The sequence below is a fragment of the Channa argus genome, chromosome 14 (assembly GCF_033026475.1).
Source record: "Channa argus isolate prfri chromosome 14, Channa argus male v1.0, whole genome shotgun sequence".
NCBI lineage: Eukaryota > Metazoa > Chordata > Actinopteri > Anabantiformes > Channidae > Channa > Channa argus.
The window spans coordinates 16,770,221-16,788,134 of NC_090210.1; the positions used below are offsets into that span (position 1 = coordinate 16,770,221).

At 36.6% G+C, this 17,914-nt stretch overlaps 1 protein-coding gene across 3 annotated transcripts in view; it reads right to left on the reverse strand.

The window, feature by feature from the left end:
• pde1cb (phosphodiesterase 1C, calmodulin-dependent b) overlaps positions 1-17,863 on the reverse strand; it is an 89,845-nt gene extending 71,982 nt beyond the window's left edge. Inside the window, exons 1-2 of one of the 3 annotated variants that reach the window (XM_067474160.1) lie at positions 15,966-17,863; positions 15,477-15,709 (exon numbers count right to left, since the gene is read on the reverse strand). In XM_067474160.1, coding sequence (XP_067330261.1) covers positions 15,477-15,709; positions 15,966-16,024 — 292 coding nt within the window. In that variant the 5' untranslated portion in view covers positions 16,025-17,863. Of the gene's footprint in view, positions 1-5,539; positions 5,939-15,476; positions 15,917-15,965 lie in introns of those variants that run through there. The other 2 variants (XM_067474157.1, XM_067474158.1) reach the window with 2 other exon arrangements.
• Between the last annotated feature and the right edge of the window lie 51 nt (positions 17,864-17,914).

Sequence of the window (17,914 nt, forward strand, 5' to 3'; positions counted from 1 at the left end):
GTGGTCATTTCTAGACATAAACTGTGAGTTCGATCAGAAAGGCACATCACAGAATTGCTGACTTTCCAGTCTTAACAAGAAATGATTTTATGGGAAGGCTTTTTAGGGATGACTGAATTCTGCAGTATTTCAGGGCTCAGGTAATTGGCTGTACTGGAGGAAGCCACATCACTATCACAATAAATAAAGATGACTTTGTGATAAGAAAGTTATTCTACAGCATTAATGTGAAGGTAAAGACAGAGCGCACTATCATCCCTTAGTCATACAGTAAGCTTCATTTGCAGTATATTCCAAACAATCATTATGACGCTTACGATCAATCAAGTTGCCATCGTTACTATGCTGTGAGTCTCCAATGAGCAACAGATTTGCACAGGATAATTGAAGCATGTAGGTCAAAGAGCACACACCAACCTTTTGAGATGATATAAAGCAGGAGTAATCTCAGGACGAAGATGAATATCTGCAGACTTGTGTCTTATCTCCACAATCTGTAGATATTCAAGATCACCCTATTATCCTATTATAATTGCCATTGTCACGCCTGAGAATGACCCAAACCTTCTGGAGCATAAAAACAAAAATATCCCTCCACAGTACCCTGCTGCTATTTGAAATGTCAACAATTTCTTGTTGTTAGCCTTAAATTAAGACATATTTGTTTAATTATATCTGTGCGTCCTGGAAATGTTTTGACAAAATGCTCTAATATACTGTTACTGTAATTAACATCATCAACACTCTCCCACTCGCCTTCAATTTGTGCTCCAGTAACTGCTTTTCACATTTTCTAAGTTTACTGTGTGCCATGTGGAGATTTCAATTTTCCATTTGTGAACATGATTGAACCTTTAGAGGCAGCACAGGAGCAGAGAAAAAGGCCCTTCACTTAAGTGGAATGTACATCCCCAGCATTTCTCTTTATCCTTTCCATTTGCTGTTAAAATTTTAGTCTTACTCTAATCATCTTATTGTGCTTGATTCACAGCTTTTCTTGCTACAAATATTTCTATGCCTCACTGAATGTCTAACAATGGCAGAAGACATTACCTCTTTCTGAGGTAATGTTTGATTTAGGCTTATTATAATAATAATCAGACATGTTGCATTTGCAATAAATTAAACCAACAACAACTGTTGTGAACAGGAATGCCCTGATTGCTGAATGGTTAAGGGATATGCCTAATAACCACAGCAGGAAACCTTTGCTGAATGTCGTCCCCCATCTCGCCCCTCATGTTTCCTGTCTGGTCTACACTTGACTCTTATCAAATAACAGCAAAATATGCCTATACCAAACAAAAAGAGAATATGAACAATGTTCAGGTTGTTCAAACTGTTGTCCAGGGTGAACTAAGATCCACGAGGCTTCAATTAAAGAAACAGCTAAATAAGAAAGCTGAGACAACCTTTTCAGCACTTTTATATTAATATTCTAAACTATTTCCCTTTTCCTTAGTTATAACATTTATCCAATCTCAACTCGCTAAACTGTAAATCAATCCATCACGTAAAACCAGATCTTCAACATATTGCTCACATTACTAGAGAATTTAAATTGAGTTCTAATTTAATTATTAATCCCCACTAATCCACTTGCAGTTCTAACTAAAATGGGAAGGAATATGTACACACATGTGGAGGCTTCTGTATGTCTCTATCAGTGCGTTTACATGGACTTAAGTAATCAGGTGCATAACAAAAGGCTGCAGGCAGGGCGTGAAGGTGAGGGAGAGATCATTAATGGAGTGATGCCGGCTAATTTTTAAATCAAAGTCTGATTGAACGTAAATGCTTCATAGTAGTCCAAATAAGTCACTTTCCACCACAGACTTTTAATTCAGCCCGTTTGCACTGTGTATTATAAGCTGTGACTCTCCCCTCTTTTCCTCTCTCCCACTGAGCTGTCACTATGCAGTAACACAACCAAACCTCTGTGCCCCATTACCCGAGAAAGCTGGTTTCTCCCACTGACATGGTCACTTAAGTGCATGTAAAATGCAATGTATGTCACATCTAAAGAACCTGATTTAAATTACTCTTGTAAGTAAATCCATCCAATAAATTTAGTTTCACTCTGAGGCAGGTCACATTATTGGTGCTAAAGAGGCACTAAAATTCTGTGTAATTTAAAGGAAAACAGGTAGTGTATGAATAGTGGATATAGTACTGTTCAAAACTAATGTACCAACTATTTGGGGAGCCAACATTTAGTAAACGTTGCTCAACAGGCTCACAACACAATTTATACAGTAAATAGATTACAATCATAGTTTTCTTTCACACAAACTTCACTCTGATACTCAGGTGTTTTCCAAAAAGAGATCTGTTCAAACATTTGTTTGATGCTCCACTTGAGTGAAATAGAATGCTATGCTCTTTTATTACATGGGAACTTATTTATATGAGTGTCCAAATTACTGTTTTTAACACTCAAGGTGAATTATTTTTAATGAAAATAAGACTGCTCACAAACACACAAACAGAAACCTTGTCTAGTTTCATCAGCTCTAAGCCTGATTCATTTCGGGATTCATTTGTTACTACTCCATCTTGGAAAAAGCCATTCACCTATAGGGGTGAAGAAAAACCTGTAGCAGCACCCAAAAACATAAATTACAAATACTGAATCTAATAGGATCAAAAACTGAATGTACAACTTATAACTGTAGGTGCCTGTTACAAACTGAAGGTATGGCTATAACATATAATAATAAGGTAACTAGTACATTATTTTGTGCTGACGATGTTTTAAAATCTGGAAACACGTTCACTTAACAATCAGACTGTTACTAATGCTTTTAATTTTTTGCTAATTGAAATCGAATATGCCTTTTACCTGCAACAATGACTTTCCTTATGTAATAATATGAATTAAACTTGATTGCACATAATAGTTGCAGCTTAAGTTTGCAAAACTACAACTAGCACACAAATACAATTTGAGAATTCACAAGCTTTAATCCCAAATATGAGAGGTGTTATGCTTATTAGGTAAAGAAATTAAATCTTGTTATAAGGGTTATGTATCTTTCACCCCACATCTACATGTATATGCATCTATATATCCATTGTTCCCATTGTTTTTGTGAAAAAGGGGGAATAGGTCAAATATCTATAAGCTGTTTTTAATTCATGCTGGGAGTCATAATAACTTATCAACTTTATTTTTTTCTGCTTTAGGATATATCATTGTTACAAGAAAATATCCTGCGACTGAATATTTTTAAACTAATTTCAGGACATGTTAGTAGTATTATTCTCTATGAAAAGACCAAGAGTCACATGTCAAACATGTACAGTCTTCACAGTAGCATTTTTAAAAATGACAAAAGAGTTTGTCAGTAATTACAACTTATGATTTCAATGGAGCCATGCTTTGTTCAAAACTGGCACAAAGCACAAACTGTCTTTCAAAGACACACATTCGGGCATAAATTGTACTAAAGGATAGTTAATTTCTTAAGCTACTTTTGAATTAACAACTAAAGATTGTGGGTGTACCTTTACAGATGACCTGGACAGTTGATGTTCTCCACATGAACTACGTAACAACAGAAACATAACAAAGATAACAAGCCAAACACATGACAAAACACCTCAGCGGGAATTTTGGCAGATCAGTTGAGGCTCAGATCATAATGAATGAGTGAACACAAGGTGCCCAGCCAGGCAAAGAGGTACCAGTGCTTAGGAGTCACGCTTCAAAGGAGGTGATTGGCAAAACGCTGATCAGAGTGAAACCGAGGCCCTTTGTGCAATTGATTGTGACACATAGGTTACTATGACAATGCCATGCTTGTGGGTAGTAAGATTGTCATACTGGCCACATGTGATAGGGTTAGGATTTTAGAAATACTGTAATAGGATGTGTTCATTCATTGTATGTTCAGATCATACAATCTTTTATGGCTTTTCCAGAGACAGCTGGAAATTGCTGGAGGGAACCTCTGAAACCTTCCACTTTCTTATCAGTATATCCATATCATCCAGATAATGGTTAGGGTAAGCATAGCCTTATGGTACCTCCAGATAAGTAGGATCCTCACAAATTGCTTTTTGATAGATGATCACCAAGTGTTATGGACTAAGTAGTTTGTGCTACACAGTAATTAACGCAGTGAGGTTATTTGATCATATTTTAAATTGCAGAAAGGATCTGCAAAAATCTGCAATATTAAAGCAATGTCATTTAATTTTCAAAGAAAGTGAAAGCAGCCATAAACACAACAATCACATACTGTCTTATTACAAAGGTGTTTTGGATGTGAATTTGTAAAAGTGTTAGAAAACAGATGCCTACTGTATCTACACATCCAGCAAACGTGGAGAAGATAAATAATCATTTGCTGTAGTATTTTTTGGAACTGAGTATAACTGAGTATTTTGGAACTGAGTATAAATATTGCACCTACATATGTAGGTGCAATATTTATACTCAGTTTAGCTCTATTGCAGTATACAATACTGAGGCAATCATTTAACTGGTTATCTGCTATGCTCTTCTAAGGTCATAATTTCTTCCCTTTGCAGTATGTTCACTGTTGTTTGGTGCTGGCCAGGTTGTGTGGGTTTGTCAGAGCATGTTTGCTGAACAGCTGCTTGCTACATCTGAAAACAAGTGCAGAGGGTGAATGAGAACAGTGAGTAGAAAGATGCTAAAACGCCCTGTAAATCTAAGGACTAAAGCAGCTTTAACTAATTAACATAAGATCAACAGTAAATATTCATATATCACCAGCTCAATCCTTAACAAAAGCAAAACTAGTTTATAACATTGAAATGTAAACTTATTTATGCTAAAGCTGCTAGCTTGTTGAATATCTGTTCGCAACTGAGATCACAGATGGTATAGTAATGTTGCCCCTGTTGTGGCAACATTGACTGGGTGTGGCAAAATGTGCAGTGACAGTTGTCTGTCTTATGTAAGTCGGCGCTGAGTTAAAAGCCATTGTCTAAAAGCAAAATTTAGTAATGTCAAATACGTTTTCTTTTGCACAAAAAGCAAGCTTTAAAGGTTGTTCTTGTGCTACTCTGAGAATCAAAATGAAATAGAAAATTCCATTGTTGATAGTACAGTATAGACAGTATAGTCATCACAATTTGTGACAGTGTGTCCAAAGTTTGCGTACAAGTTCTGATGAACCTCTGTCTGACATCAACTACCTATGCTCCTGAAGCACATAACATCAGCCCACTGCTCCATTTTTAACACTGTTTCAACATTCACTTTAAGACTTTTTAGAAACGTTGCAAAAAAGGCAAGTAGTACATAAGTTCACTAACACTCTGGTTGTCAAGACAATGGAATAGATTCATGGTTACGTCAGCAGCACACAGCTTTAGCCTGAACTCTCCTTGTTTCCATGGTGTAGTTGCATTACAGAGGAAAGCATCAACTTCAGTAGAATGGACTAATGTGTCGAGTTGTGCACAGAGGCGATGTGTTTACCGATGTCACTGTGTCGGTGCCAAACGCATTCGCTGCTCTGCCTCTCTCAGTGCACACATCGCTATCTACCTTACACATTCTTACCTATGGTGATATTGAAGCCATCAATGCTGAAGGTGGCACTCCGACCTTTCCTAAATCGATGCTTCTTGGAGTTCGCTTCCATCGCTTTGCAACCCTCCAGTCACCCTTCTGCCTTTTAATCTCTTTTTAGTGCCTGTTATGAGTTGCAGTGTCTTGTTTCAGCCTCGTCTGGGTAACTCTCTTCATGGAGAGAAAAATAACTGTAGACCAGCGACTCCACTTAGTATTAGGCACTGGAAGAGAACTGTCAAACACTCGCCACTTCTCGTTACAGACACAGAGCTGGAAAATGTCTCATTGGAGTCTTTTCTCCACCCCTCTGTCTTTGTTGTACATATCTTTTCTCTCCCTCTCTTCGTTTCTCACACCTCAACAAGCTCATTTCAAGGAGGTTATGGCACTTGATTTGTTTTTTTTTCCTCTCAATCTCCGTCCACCCCTCCCTCCCTGCTCTCTCTCCTCAGTTCTCTTCCCCCAGAGGTACAGTAGGTGTCTGTGGTGGGTGGCGGTGGTGGTGGTGGTTGGGAGGGTAAGATATCTCTAGAGGTCTTTAAATGAACGTGACTCCTCCCACTGTCAACAATTTATAGCAAGAATACTTGAAGCTTAGAGTTAATATGACTTAGTCTATTCTAGTTTTACTCACACACTCAAACAAAAAAAGGACTCTAATCCATGTTGTGTCACACATGCAATTGGGCATGGTTGCTGACAGGAGAAAAAAAGAGAGCGCTAACAAGAGGGTGCTTATGTGTACTGAGTCAAAACTGTTCATTAAATCATTGCTTTTGTTTTTCATTTTGCAAGTGGTTAATACACTAACAGAATGTTGACGTGCACTGACTGCATACTGTTTCCCAATTGAATGGTTACATCTGTAAAACACAAACTGCCCCAAATTATTCACTTTTCCTTTTAGAAGGTTATTGATTAAATGACACTGGAGCAAGGACACCGTTTTCTTCTTCTTCATTTTTTGCGATATCCAGGTAAAATCCTTGATTTATACTGCATTCCCTCTAACCAACACACATTCCCGTCACTAAGCACACATTTGCACACGCCAGATCAACAAAGAATAACAAAATCCCTTTATTAGCAACATCTGACATTTAGCTGTGGACTTTTTCAAATATTTTTCATTTTCCCCTTGGATTAGTGTCTGTCTGTGTCCTTTATCAAGGCTTCTGGCTTGTTTCTATACTCGCTAATTGTAACTGTAACAGCATGTGCACAGATAATAGAACATAATGTTTCTAAATCATTATTTCATACTTGATTTAGGTACGAATGAGTACACTGTTACACTGTTTAGTTTCCTGTGTATACACCCTAAAAGCAAACCATAATCTCTCAAAGTATCCAGGCTCTTTCCTCAAGCTATTCTTCTAAAAACAACCACAGTCAATTATATACTTTACTTAAATGCCATGTAATAAACTCTATATGTGATGACAAAGACAATGGCTTTAGGGGTATTCACACTTCTACTCATTAATAAACTGGCAATAAAAACAGAACAATGTCTGTTTGGATAGAAACCTCGATTTTATCACCTACTTTAAAAATGACTTTAGACCACAGCTTATTAAATTATAGCTGGTCGTTTCACAGGGACAAGGTCAAATAAGGATAAACAGTATAGTACCACAGACAGTAATTAATGCAGGAAGTGATGTAGCAGTTGAGGTGTCAAAGGAAAAGGTAATTGATCGCCATCAGCTAACCCATCCAATTACAACACAGCAAGTTTGAGTGAGTGCAGTTCCAGTGGACACATTATACACTTGTCAGATAATTACACTCCATCTCATTTTGTTTGCGAGCTACAGTAAACCCTCTTTAGACTCTCCTTCTCCTGTCACCCTGTTCTCTCCAGCCTCCAATTCATACTGTATGTAGCAATTTGTGAGGGTCCTAATTTTGCAACACTCTCACTGTGCAACATCAAGTACCCGCCTGCTACTGGGTAGCTTTTATGATAATGACTGTATGTGTGGGAATATTGCAACTTTGTTATTCTTGCCTTTTGTCAGTTTACTCCTAGGTAACCATTTGTTTCAAAGGCTCAAAATGGTTATAACATGTTTTGAAAGCCCTTGTTTGCCACATCTAAATATGAATAGAGTCAATACGAATAATGATATTACTGTCATTGGCACTAATATTAAATTCATTCAAAAATATGTGCAAAGGAATCTGTGCAATAACCTTAAATGTTAATGCCAGTAAACATTTACTAAAAGGTATTATTTTTAATTTTGTGAGTGTGTATTCTATCAGAACAGATGTCCAAGTGTCTGTTTCATGGTCAAAATGTGCCATAATGCTCCCTGTGTAATGCATTTGAGGTTATAGAAGTTGGAAAGGTGATTACATAATACACTTAACTGAAGCAGCATGCCTCTGCTTTTATTTTTATGATACTTTACAAGGCTACATAGTGTTCTACAACTCCATGTATTACCCTATAAACTCTGTCAACGCAGACAAATTTTCCCCTTCTTAATGTACCGCACTTTGTACTTTGTTTGATAAGTGCTTTATAAATAAAGTTATTATTAATATTATTGTTATTATTACTATTTACAGAACTCTCTAAAAGCTTCAGTAAGTGCTAATAAGGATGATAAAGGAATTGAGATACTTTGTGAGTCAGTACAACTATGACAACTTGCAGCAAGGGATGTCATGATGCCAAATACCAATGATCACTAATGTTAGCCTTGGAAGCTCCTTGTGTAGAGCAACAGATGCAGCTGTCACAATCCAAAAGAATAATATTGACATTTGAAGATATAGGCAATTTGAAAGCAAACTTTCCCCATGAATTGTTTGTACAGATGTGGATGTTAAGTTTAAGGTGTTGCTTCTTGTTGTTTGAAAAATACTGAGATGCTATTTGTTTACCGGATTTAGTGTATAACTTAGTCCGTAATTATCCTCAAATGCAAAATATCTCCATAAGAGACATATACAGACAGACAACCATTCACACTCACATTCACACCTATGTGTGTGTGTGTGCGTGAGTGTGAATGAGAAGCAACATTTTAAAGTGCTTTGAATAAAAGCGGTATGTAAGCAGAGCATTTATCAAACTCTACACAGAAAGGCTACGGTTAGCCAGAGATGCCTTTTAGCCCTCATCACTGCGCTGCCGTTAGCTTAGATAAGCTAAGCATAGCTAGCTAATTTTTAATTTAAATTAAGTTTTTTTTTTTAAGTTTTTTTTTCACACAAGGCATTGATATTTGACATGGAAAAAATATAAATTGCTACAGTTATAAATTATTATCACATTTAAATTTTTTTTCAACAAACAATGATAATGTAGTATCTAAGAGACAATAATTCATAAACAATCAATATTTGTTATTCTAAGATTTTAAGAAAAAGATTCTAAAAAACAATAGTTCTTAAATTTTTGTCTAATAGAAGACCACATTAACCCAGTAATACAGAGTAATTAAAAGCTATAGTTTCCAGGAAATTCTATATACAGCAGCAAACTTTCCAGGATACCATCTATAAACCTACAAGACCTACAAAGTAAAGAAAATTTATATATTGTTTTTTTACCATTTTGATTTACCTTTGATTGACCTTTGTGAGTGTGGCTAGACTTCTAAGAAGTTTGCGGTACATATTCATGGTCACCAGACACCTAATGAAAATGTTTTTTTTTTAAACCACTCGAACCTTTTCTTGAGGCTACACTGAACAAAAAATGTACATAATTGCGAAAGAGATTTTAAAACTTACTGAGCCATTCATGCTTCTCAGAGTCTGAATTTTTTCTATTTAAAACACATTTCGTGGCATTTCCTTTGACCCCCCTCAGGCTAAAATCACACTGATGACAATTATGTTACCAGTCACTGCAATTTACAGATATAAGTATTTTTAAATCTCACTTTTCTCTTTTAACCATCATAAAAAAACAGTTCCGTCATTTTACATTGATAGCCAATATCTAACTAAACAGGAACATGTTTACAAGGCTTGGCCAAAATGATTATAAGCCCTTATTGTCGGTTTTGTTTTTTTAGAGCAAGATTGTCATCATGTCACATAGGACCATAAGCTGTTTGTGCCAGCAAGTTATTTTAACCAACAATAATGTGATATGATTAGGAAATGTCTGGCAGCTGTAGTAATTATAAGCAAAAGACAAGGTAGTTACTGTAATAGTGTGGAGCATGTTTATTACTGCAACCATGACAATGAAGATTCTTTGCATTATACCTTTCAAACATAAGCCTGAGCCTATTTTGACATTTAAATTTACATTTAGTAATTTAGCAGACGCTTTTATCCAAAGCGACTTACAAGTTAGGTACAAGGCAAGCAAAAATCTAAGTCAAGGAGAAAACATCAAAGCAAAGTCCTATCTTTTGAAAGGACCAAGGTGTATTTTATAGCCATACATCTGCTGAATCCTGAGATCCGTATTACTCAAGGGTCAAAACTAGGACAACGTTGCAGTCACTAGGCAACAGAAGGTCATTTCTGATATACAGTGTGTTTCATACATTACATGGAAGATGTCATGGGTTAATAAGAGACACAGCACTCATTAAACAAGTGTGGCTTTTATAATATTTACTGTGCCTAAATACATTTTCTGTGTCTATTTTCCTTATCGACATTTAGTCAGGCGCTGCTTTTTGTTTGCATAAATTACATTTATTTACGTTTTTGTAGCTTCGGTTTGTCAGTTTTAGAAACTAACTGTAAAATGTTTTTCACTGGATCGATGCTACAGTACAGTGAAATGTTGGCACAAAAACACACCTGCTTGTTTTTACTGTAATCCCATTGATGGTAAATGATTGCACAACCTTTAATCTGACCATCAAACACAAGGACAGGCTATCATCAGTAGACACTAATTAGTCGTGAACATAAAGGGGGAATTGGGGGATTGATACCAATGTTTAAACAGAGCCGATTATATTTCCAATATCCAATAAATGTGGATGTTTAAATTGCATGTTGGCTCTCACATAAATAAAATATATCAAGGATAAAAATCACTACAGCGACTAACTGGATTCGTCCATTTTTTCAACGCTAATAATTTGAAATTCTCTCTTGTTTATTGTGTAATTCATCCAAACATGACATCAGTTGTGGAGCATTTTGATTGTGTAATCTGTCCCAGTAGCCCATCATGATTCAAGACAACAAATACACAATCAGACAGAAAAACAAACTCATTAGGAGTCTCCCCTAGACTGTGGAACGACACACACCACCGTCACCACAGTGACACATTCATGTGGTGCCAGGGAGCTTGCCTTTTCCCCTGCTAAATGCTCATTAGGGCCACCTTTAAGGATAATGTTGCCCTGTGTTGTAGACCTGAGGGAAATAGGCTGACAAAACAGAGAGCAATGTGAACTGTCATCTGAATCCTGCTGCACTAAAACCCTGATGAATATAGAGGGAAAAGCTATCAAGCTATATAACACATAAGTTTCACTAATGCACCATGCTGGTGCAAAACTAATTTTGCACCAGCATGGTTCCGGATCAAAGTGGCAAAAGCAGTTGGGTGAGTTATAGGTCAGCAGGGCAAACAAATGAAAATCTTTTGATTACAACCAGACATCTTACACAGCCTAGACTACTCTACTCCCAACAGACCAAAGCAGCTAATCAGTGTTTTTTGGATTAGAGTTAGAAGAGGAGTTAGAAAACTACAGAACTGTGCTTCTCATGAAAACTTTCACACAGCGGTTCAGATCCAAGAGAAGAATTATTCCACCACACAGCAATAGAAAACCAGAAAACAAAACAGGTTTTAAAAACATCTAATTCTGTAAATGATGTACTAATTTCTTTTTTTCGTGTCTTAAAATAAATGTAAAATGATATTAATATTAGTTCCTATCAGAACATGGCATTTGTATAAAAATGTCATTCATTGTGAACAACTCTGAAACATATTACTGTAAAGCCAGAAATAAAATAACTAGTCAATTCACCAATAAGTCAAATGCCAAAAAATATATTAGGAATTTTTAAGAAAGAAATCAATATATTGTTTTAGTCCATGACAGTAAAGGCAGAGTTTTTTTTTTTACAAAATTATCAAAGAAATTATATTATTATGTCCAGTTAGGATTGGTAATAAGTAATTTAGAGTTAGATAACACTTTCCTTATAACTAATATACCATGGAACACTAATTCTTTACCCACATCTTATTCCCTGCTCTAGAGGTCATAAAAGGATGAAAGATAAAATTGAAGGAACACTTAATTTCCATTTGAGGTACAATTGTTGAATCCAGTGTCATTTTTTACATTGATTACCTATCAGGGCTCACAGCTGCATCACATGTCACTGAGTTTATAACAGAGGAATCTGTATAGTTTTGCTGTTTCACCGTCTGGTTTAAGTTGTTCTCTGTCCTGATAAGATAATTTTGCTTTCTCATCAGGACTTTCTTATCAGATTACTACAGATGGAACATAGAGATTAAAATTGTGAAAAATATGGTATTTTGTACATTAAATATTAAATGTTAGATGCAGAATGCCCCACGGATTTATACATGTACACGGAACACTATTTATCAAGGACTTTGAGAATAAAGGGCATTCAAGCTTACTTTGAATTTTTGTCTACATTTTACATACCCAAATGTTTATTCCAGATGATTGTGATTGATCAGTGTACGTCTAACAAGGCTTGTTGTAACATTTGAACACATGAAATTTTCAATGATTATTGTTGCCTTTATACTGCATTTTCATAGTCCCAACCGATCAAATTTAATATCAAATTACAAAATAGATTTCCAGCCGATAGGCAATCTGATGCTTTTTTGTTTATTAATTAAACATGCATGTTTGAATATGGTGGTAGATACAGTAGCACCATTATACAACTTACTGATTAAATTACCTATAATATTAACACATTTGTCAAAGTTTATTTACATTCAATTTCCTTAATTGTCTGATGTCATGTTGATTTAATAGTTAATAACTTAATCATACCGTGCAAATGTTCATGACACTTTATTTTGTCTGCATTCCTGTTTAGCATTTACAAGCATATGAACATTTATTGTATTAGACAGTGGCTTAAAGAATTAAGATATTCACATAAAATAGTTTGAGGCAAATATACTGTAATAGTTTATGAATGATTTTGTCAGTAATTATAGCTCTTTATTTATAACTGCTTCAGAGTCCATAAGCTGAGGCTGGTATAAACACAGATTTCAGCTGGAAATGTATTGCGGTTCTTTCCTTTGTGTTATTGTAAACTGAATCTCTTTGGGTTGAAGACCCAAAACAAGACATTTGAAGATTTTACCCTGGCTTTCATTTTGAAATGGTTTTCATGACATTTCATAGACAAATTAACTAACCACATTTTCCGGAAGATTATCAGAACATAATAAAAAACACTAGTTGTGGACCTATAACAAATAAACAATGAAAATTAAAGAACTCAGCAATTTCTTATAACAAGAGTGTAAATATGGCATCATTGCCCCATCATATGTGTTACTTTACAATCTACTCCATCCTAATGTGCTACTATTAAAATACAATTCAGTATGACTAATATGCACTACAAGACAGACTTCAACACCTTGTACACCACAGGAAACTCTCTGCATATTACATAATTCTTGTGCCTATAACAGCAGGGTAAATGCAGTTCATCTACAACAGTATTATTATAGACCCCTTCCAGTGGGTTACACCTGACTGCATGACTGACATTTTCAGTAATGATCAGGGCTACCTGCTTATGTTTTCAGGATTAGTAAAATAGTGTTTGGCATTGCAGCTCAGATAAGAGCCTTGGCCAAAAGTTGTTGTCGACTGACCAGTAAACAACTGAGAGTGAAGGGACCAACCAGATAAGATAACCTGGACGTAGTTTTTTGTGTCTTGTTACTCAGATGGGAACAGATGAGTCAGGGAGGAGACTCCTCAACGTCACTAGGGACAATGGAGGAAACTCAGCGAGAGTCTACCCTGTCATATGGTCATGGAAACACCACAGTACAGATGGTATTTAAGGAATTAGCCAGGGAGAGGTATTTCCTCTGGGAAAGAAATGCAGGGAGTTGGAACTAGAGGAGGCAGTGCAGAGAGAGTAAAATATAAACAGGATAATCTGAAGGAAAAACTGAGTAACACAAAGAAAAAAACAGTAAGAAAATATTAAAAAGAAAATAAGCAGTTGCATGATGACAAATAAAACTCGTTTTCGGGTATCTCCCATAATGATAAGTCACAGATTACTGTGAAAAAGACCAAGTACAGTTGAAAAAGAGGTGATAGAATAAAATAGTTAGTCTGTGGTCTGGTGTTCAAATATTTAATTGTTGAAATGAAATTAACTGTTATTTTTAATCATTTCAGTGATGGCGATGCCTCAAACATCAAAGAGATGCTTTGGTAGTGGAGATATGTTGCATTGAGGCTGGCCTTCAAAGCGCTCAGCATTCATGCAGTGAATACGTTTTTTTTTTCCAGCAGCGTATTCACAGCAGTCCTCTGAAGTGACCAGTCGCTCTCATCTACAGATAAATCCGTGAACTGAACCAAAGATGTGAATAAAGTAACACCACTGCTGTATTGTGTGGGTGCTTACAAAAACTTATCAAAGGTTGTTTCATAGAAGAAGACAAGAAAATGTTCTTAATAATTTTGCTAAAGTGACATACGGTGTATCTCTTTATCCACATGATACAGTAGCTTACTTTCATTGCTGTTCACTCTGTGACCTTCAGTTCATAATCGATTCAAACAAGTACAAAGCCAAACCTGCATGAGTGAACTGCATGTCAGTACTCAGGTACTGAATTTACGTACAATGTGCAAGTGTACAAAACCAAAGCATTAGCAGCGAAATGTACTTAAAGTGTAAAAGATAAAACTTTTCATTTGGGGTCAAAATGGCCAATGTTGTAAATGTTATTTTATAATTCGTAAAGCATAGAAACTGTAATTGAGTATGTCAAAGGTCTACTGCTAGTTTTGCATGTTTCTAGCTGAATTCAGTGTGATTTTTCACAGCACACATTTTTATATATCACAGCACAGGTGTAATCATAGCATTAATAACAATGTGCATGCTGGTTCACTGTCATTTCACATCATACTGAAGTTAATGTCAACAGTAACAAATGAACCAGTTAAATATGTGCTGTCTGTCATTTTTAAATGGTGCTTCTTGCAATCACAATTTCACTTCAGGTATTAGCAACAATGTGCAAGTTATTTAAGAACTGTAAAAATACTTGAGTAATGCAGGCTTTTGTATTATTAGGTCATTACATAAACTGTTTCTTTGTTGAAGCTTTAACAACTACAGAATGAGCAGTTTAAAAAGTTTAAGTAAACAAAGCATGAAATGAAAATAGTGAAGCAAGTACCTCAAAATGATAGTACATGTACTCAGCTATTGTGATCAAGTAGAATTCTGAGATTCATCTAACTAAGTCACAAATATTGTGCTTTTCATTTAACTAAATTTTTAACAGCTTTACTTTCCTTTGCAAATTCACATTATACATGCAAATGTATCATTTTCTGTATTTTATATATTATAGGAGTTAGTTCAAATGGGCCTCACGTTGTCGGGCCTTGTTTCTGCAGGAGTACTATTAGTATTTGGGTTGATAGCTTCGTACTTCTGTACTTTTAGTTAAGTGAAATTCAAAGCGCGCGACTGGCACTATAGTATTTCCGCAATGTGGCGTCACCCTTTTTTAGAGTAAATGCCTTCTACCGCTGTTTGTGAGTACTTTTCTGGTACTTGTCGCCAACATTTACTGTCATAGTTAACCTATGATTGATTATTTATCGAAAGGAAGCAGGTTGATAACTTCTATGACTCAAACGTAAACAGCAACAGGTGTGTTTTTTTCCTTTAATGTAACAATTCGGCTGCTCACCGCTCTGTAGACCGTCAGAAGTCTTCTTCTTCAGAGTTTGTTTGCTTCTGTCGGAGTCTTGCCTGCTCAGGACCTCGGACAGCGACTGGCGGGAACTCTGCCGTCCCGTCTGGATGGTAACGTTAAACCGAGCACTCCTCCTCCTGGACCGCTCCGGTTTCGGGGCGGACTGGCTCCTCTCCGGGTCTTGGTTCTCCGGCTCTGAACCCACTTTTACCAACGCGTTTCTTGTCCTTGTTAATGCAGAAGTCACCGAGCCCATCATGTAAAAAAAATGGTTAAAACCGTCGGTAGAAATCGGTAATTCTCACTTTAGTTTTCATTTTACTCAAAACCTGTTGAATCTCGACTCCGTTGCTTTTTTCGACTCGCCACCAGAAACAGTGTTGTAAAAAAATAAAACACCCATGAAGTTACGTGGACTTCATCTTTAGCGGAGTTTATTGACAGTACGATCCAGAATTGATCAAAGTCAAGTGAAAACCTGAGTTTGAAGGCATCACGTCGGCATTTCCCTCGGTTTGTGTTTCCTCCGACAGGTACGTCATAGGGAGAAAGTTGCTCTGTCGACAAACGCGTTGAACTCTTGGGACAAACCGGCGAAAACATGCGTCACTGATGAACCAGCAGGTACCACCGACCGTTTAAACGAGGGGAAACCCATCTGCACGCTCGTAAATAACGCTAAGTTCTGCGTCTGAAAACTTCCGATATATTTATTTGTTTAAGTTTTAACGTATATGGGGGAAGTGATCGCGAGATTTGGACAAGGTTCAACCAACTAGTAGAGAGAAGTGTGTTTTTCTGGAGCTCGTGTCCCCGTTGACCCAGAAACGGTCCCGTTGACATTAATCACCAACAGGTGGCAGTCAGAGACCTCGGGGCTGCTGGTAAAAAGCAACATATGGGGGCACGAGTTGAGTTAGTGGTCAGATGTGCTATAGCTTGGCTTTCTTTAACTGTTAATGCACTATTCCTTTCTAATAATTTACAAAAAAAAAAAAAAAAAAGCAAAGTCACAGTGGCACATGCAAAACTCTGGGCTCTCAGTCCTCTCAGTCCTTAGTGGCCCCCCTTTGAGAACAGTTTGGAAACATGTGGCTGGAAAATATCCTGCCTCAGGGTTGTGTGGCAGCCAGTGCCATAGCAAACAATACACATTTAAAACATTTCATGCCAGGCTCTTAAGTTTCGTCAAATGGGACACACTCAGCAATGTATTAAATTACAGGATTTGTTTTTAAGTTCATGGAGTTGTATTTAGCCATTTTCACTTCAAAGGTAAACAGAACATATAATTTGCCCACGGGGGCTTGTTAAAGCAACTGTACTAATTCCCTGCAACCTTCCAATGAAAAGCAAAAATGCAGTAATTTGTTTTCGCTAATTTGTTAGTCTGTTCCCTTTTTGCTGGCAATGGATCAGTGATTTTGATTCATTCTCCTAATTTCATCCATCAACCCGCAGCTATTTTTGCTGTGACACTTGTTTGCATATGATGAAGGGTCTAGTTTACTTTATTGTCTTATTTATGCAATTGATGCAAAGGTAGTGACCAAAAAACCTACATGAATTGTGTCAATATGTTGTACCAATATTATGTAAATAATATGATGTACCAAATAATATGTAAATACCAAATTAACTTCCCAATATAAATTCTACATTAGTTCCTTTAATAATTTCACCCCTGTTTAAATCACTATTTTACACTTATAAAATTTCAGTTTTCAGTTTTCAGTGTTTTACTTCTGTCGAGACACAAATAAAACAGCTATCACACTAAAAGGTTGTCCTTTAACAGCTTATCCATTTAATATCTTTATTTTATTGAGGAAAATTAAATACTAAGTCGACAATTCAGTTAGTGAAAAATACTAAAATGCTCCATAGAGCTAAGCTCGAACTGCAGTCAGGTGATAATTCTATGTAGGTTCATCACTTCAAGTAGTATATTATTTATATCTGTAAAACAACTACCAAGTACTCTTCCACTTGGTGCAAAGTCCTACCTTAGATTTCATCCAACTCATTAGGTATCACTCCAAGCAGAAGTCAGGTCATCAGATCTTCAGGCTGACTGCCTGAGTATAATCTATACATTATTTTGAGTGATATTATTTACCTTTTTTGAAAATGGGGGCAGCCGTAGCTCAGATGGTAAGGCAGTCGCTAACAGACCACAGGTTCAGTGGTTCAGAGGCTCTAGTCCTGGCTATATGTCAAAGTGTCTCTGGGCAAGACACTGAACCCCTGACAGCCCTTTCCCATCCCCAGCTGTGCAGTTCTGGTACAAGCCGGGTAGAAATTGGGGAGGGTTGTGTCAGGAAGGGCCTCCAGTGTAAAAACTGCGCCAAATCAACATGCAGACAATGATCTGCTGTGGCGACCCTGAACTCATGGGATAAGCCGAAAGGATGTTGACAACGTTTCCCTTT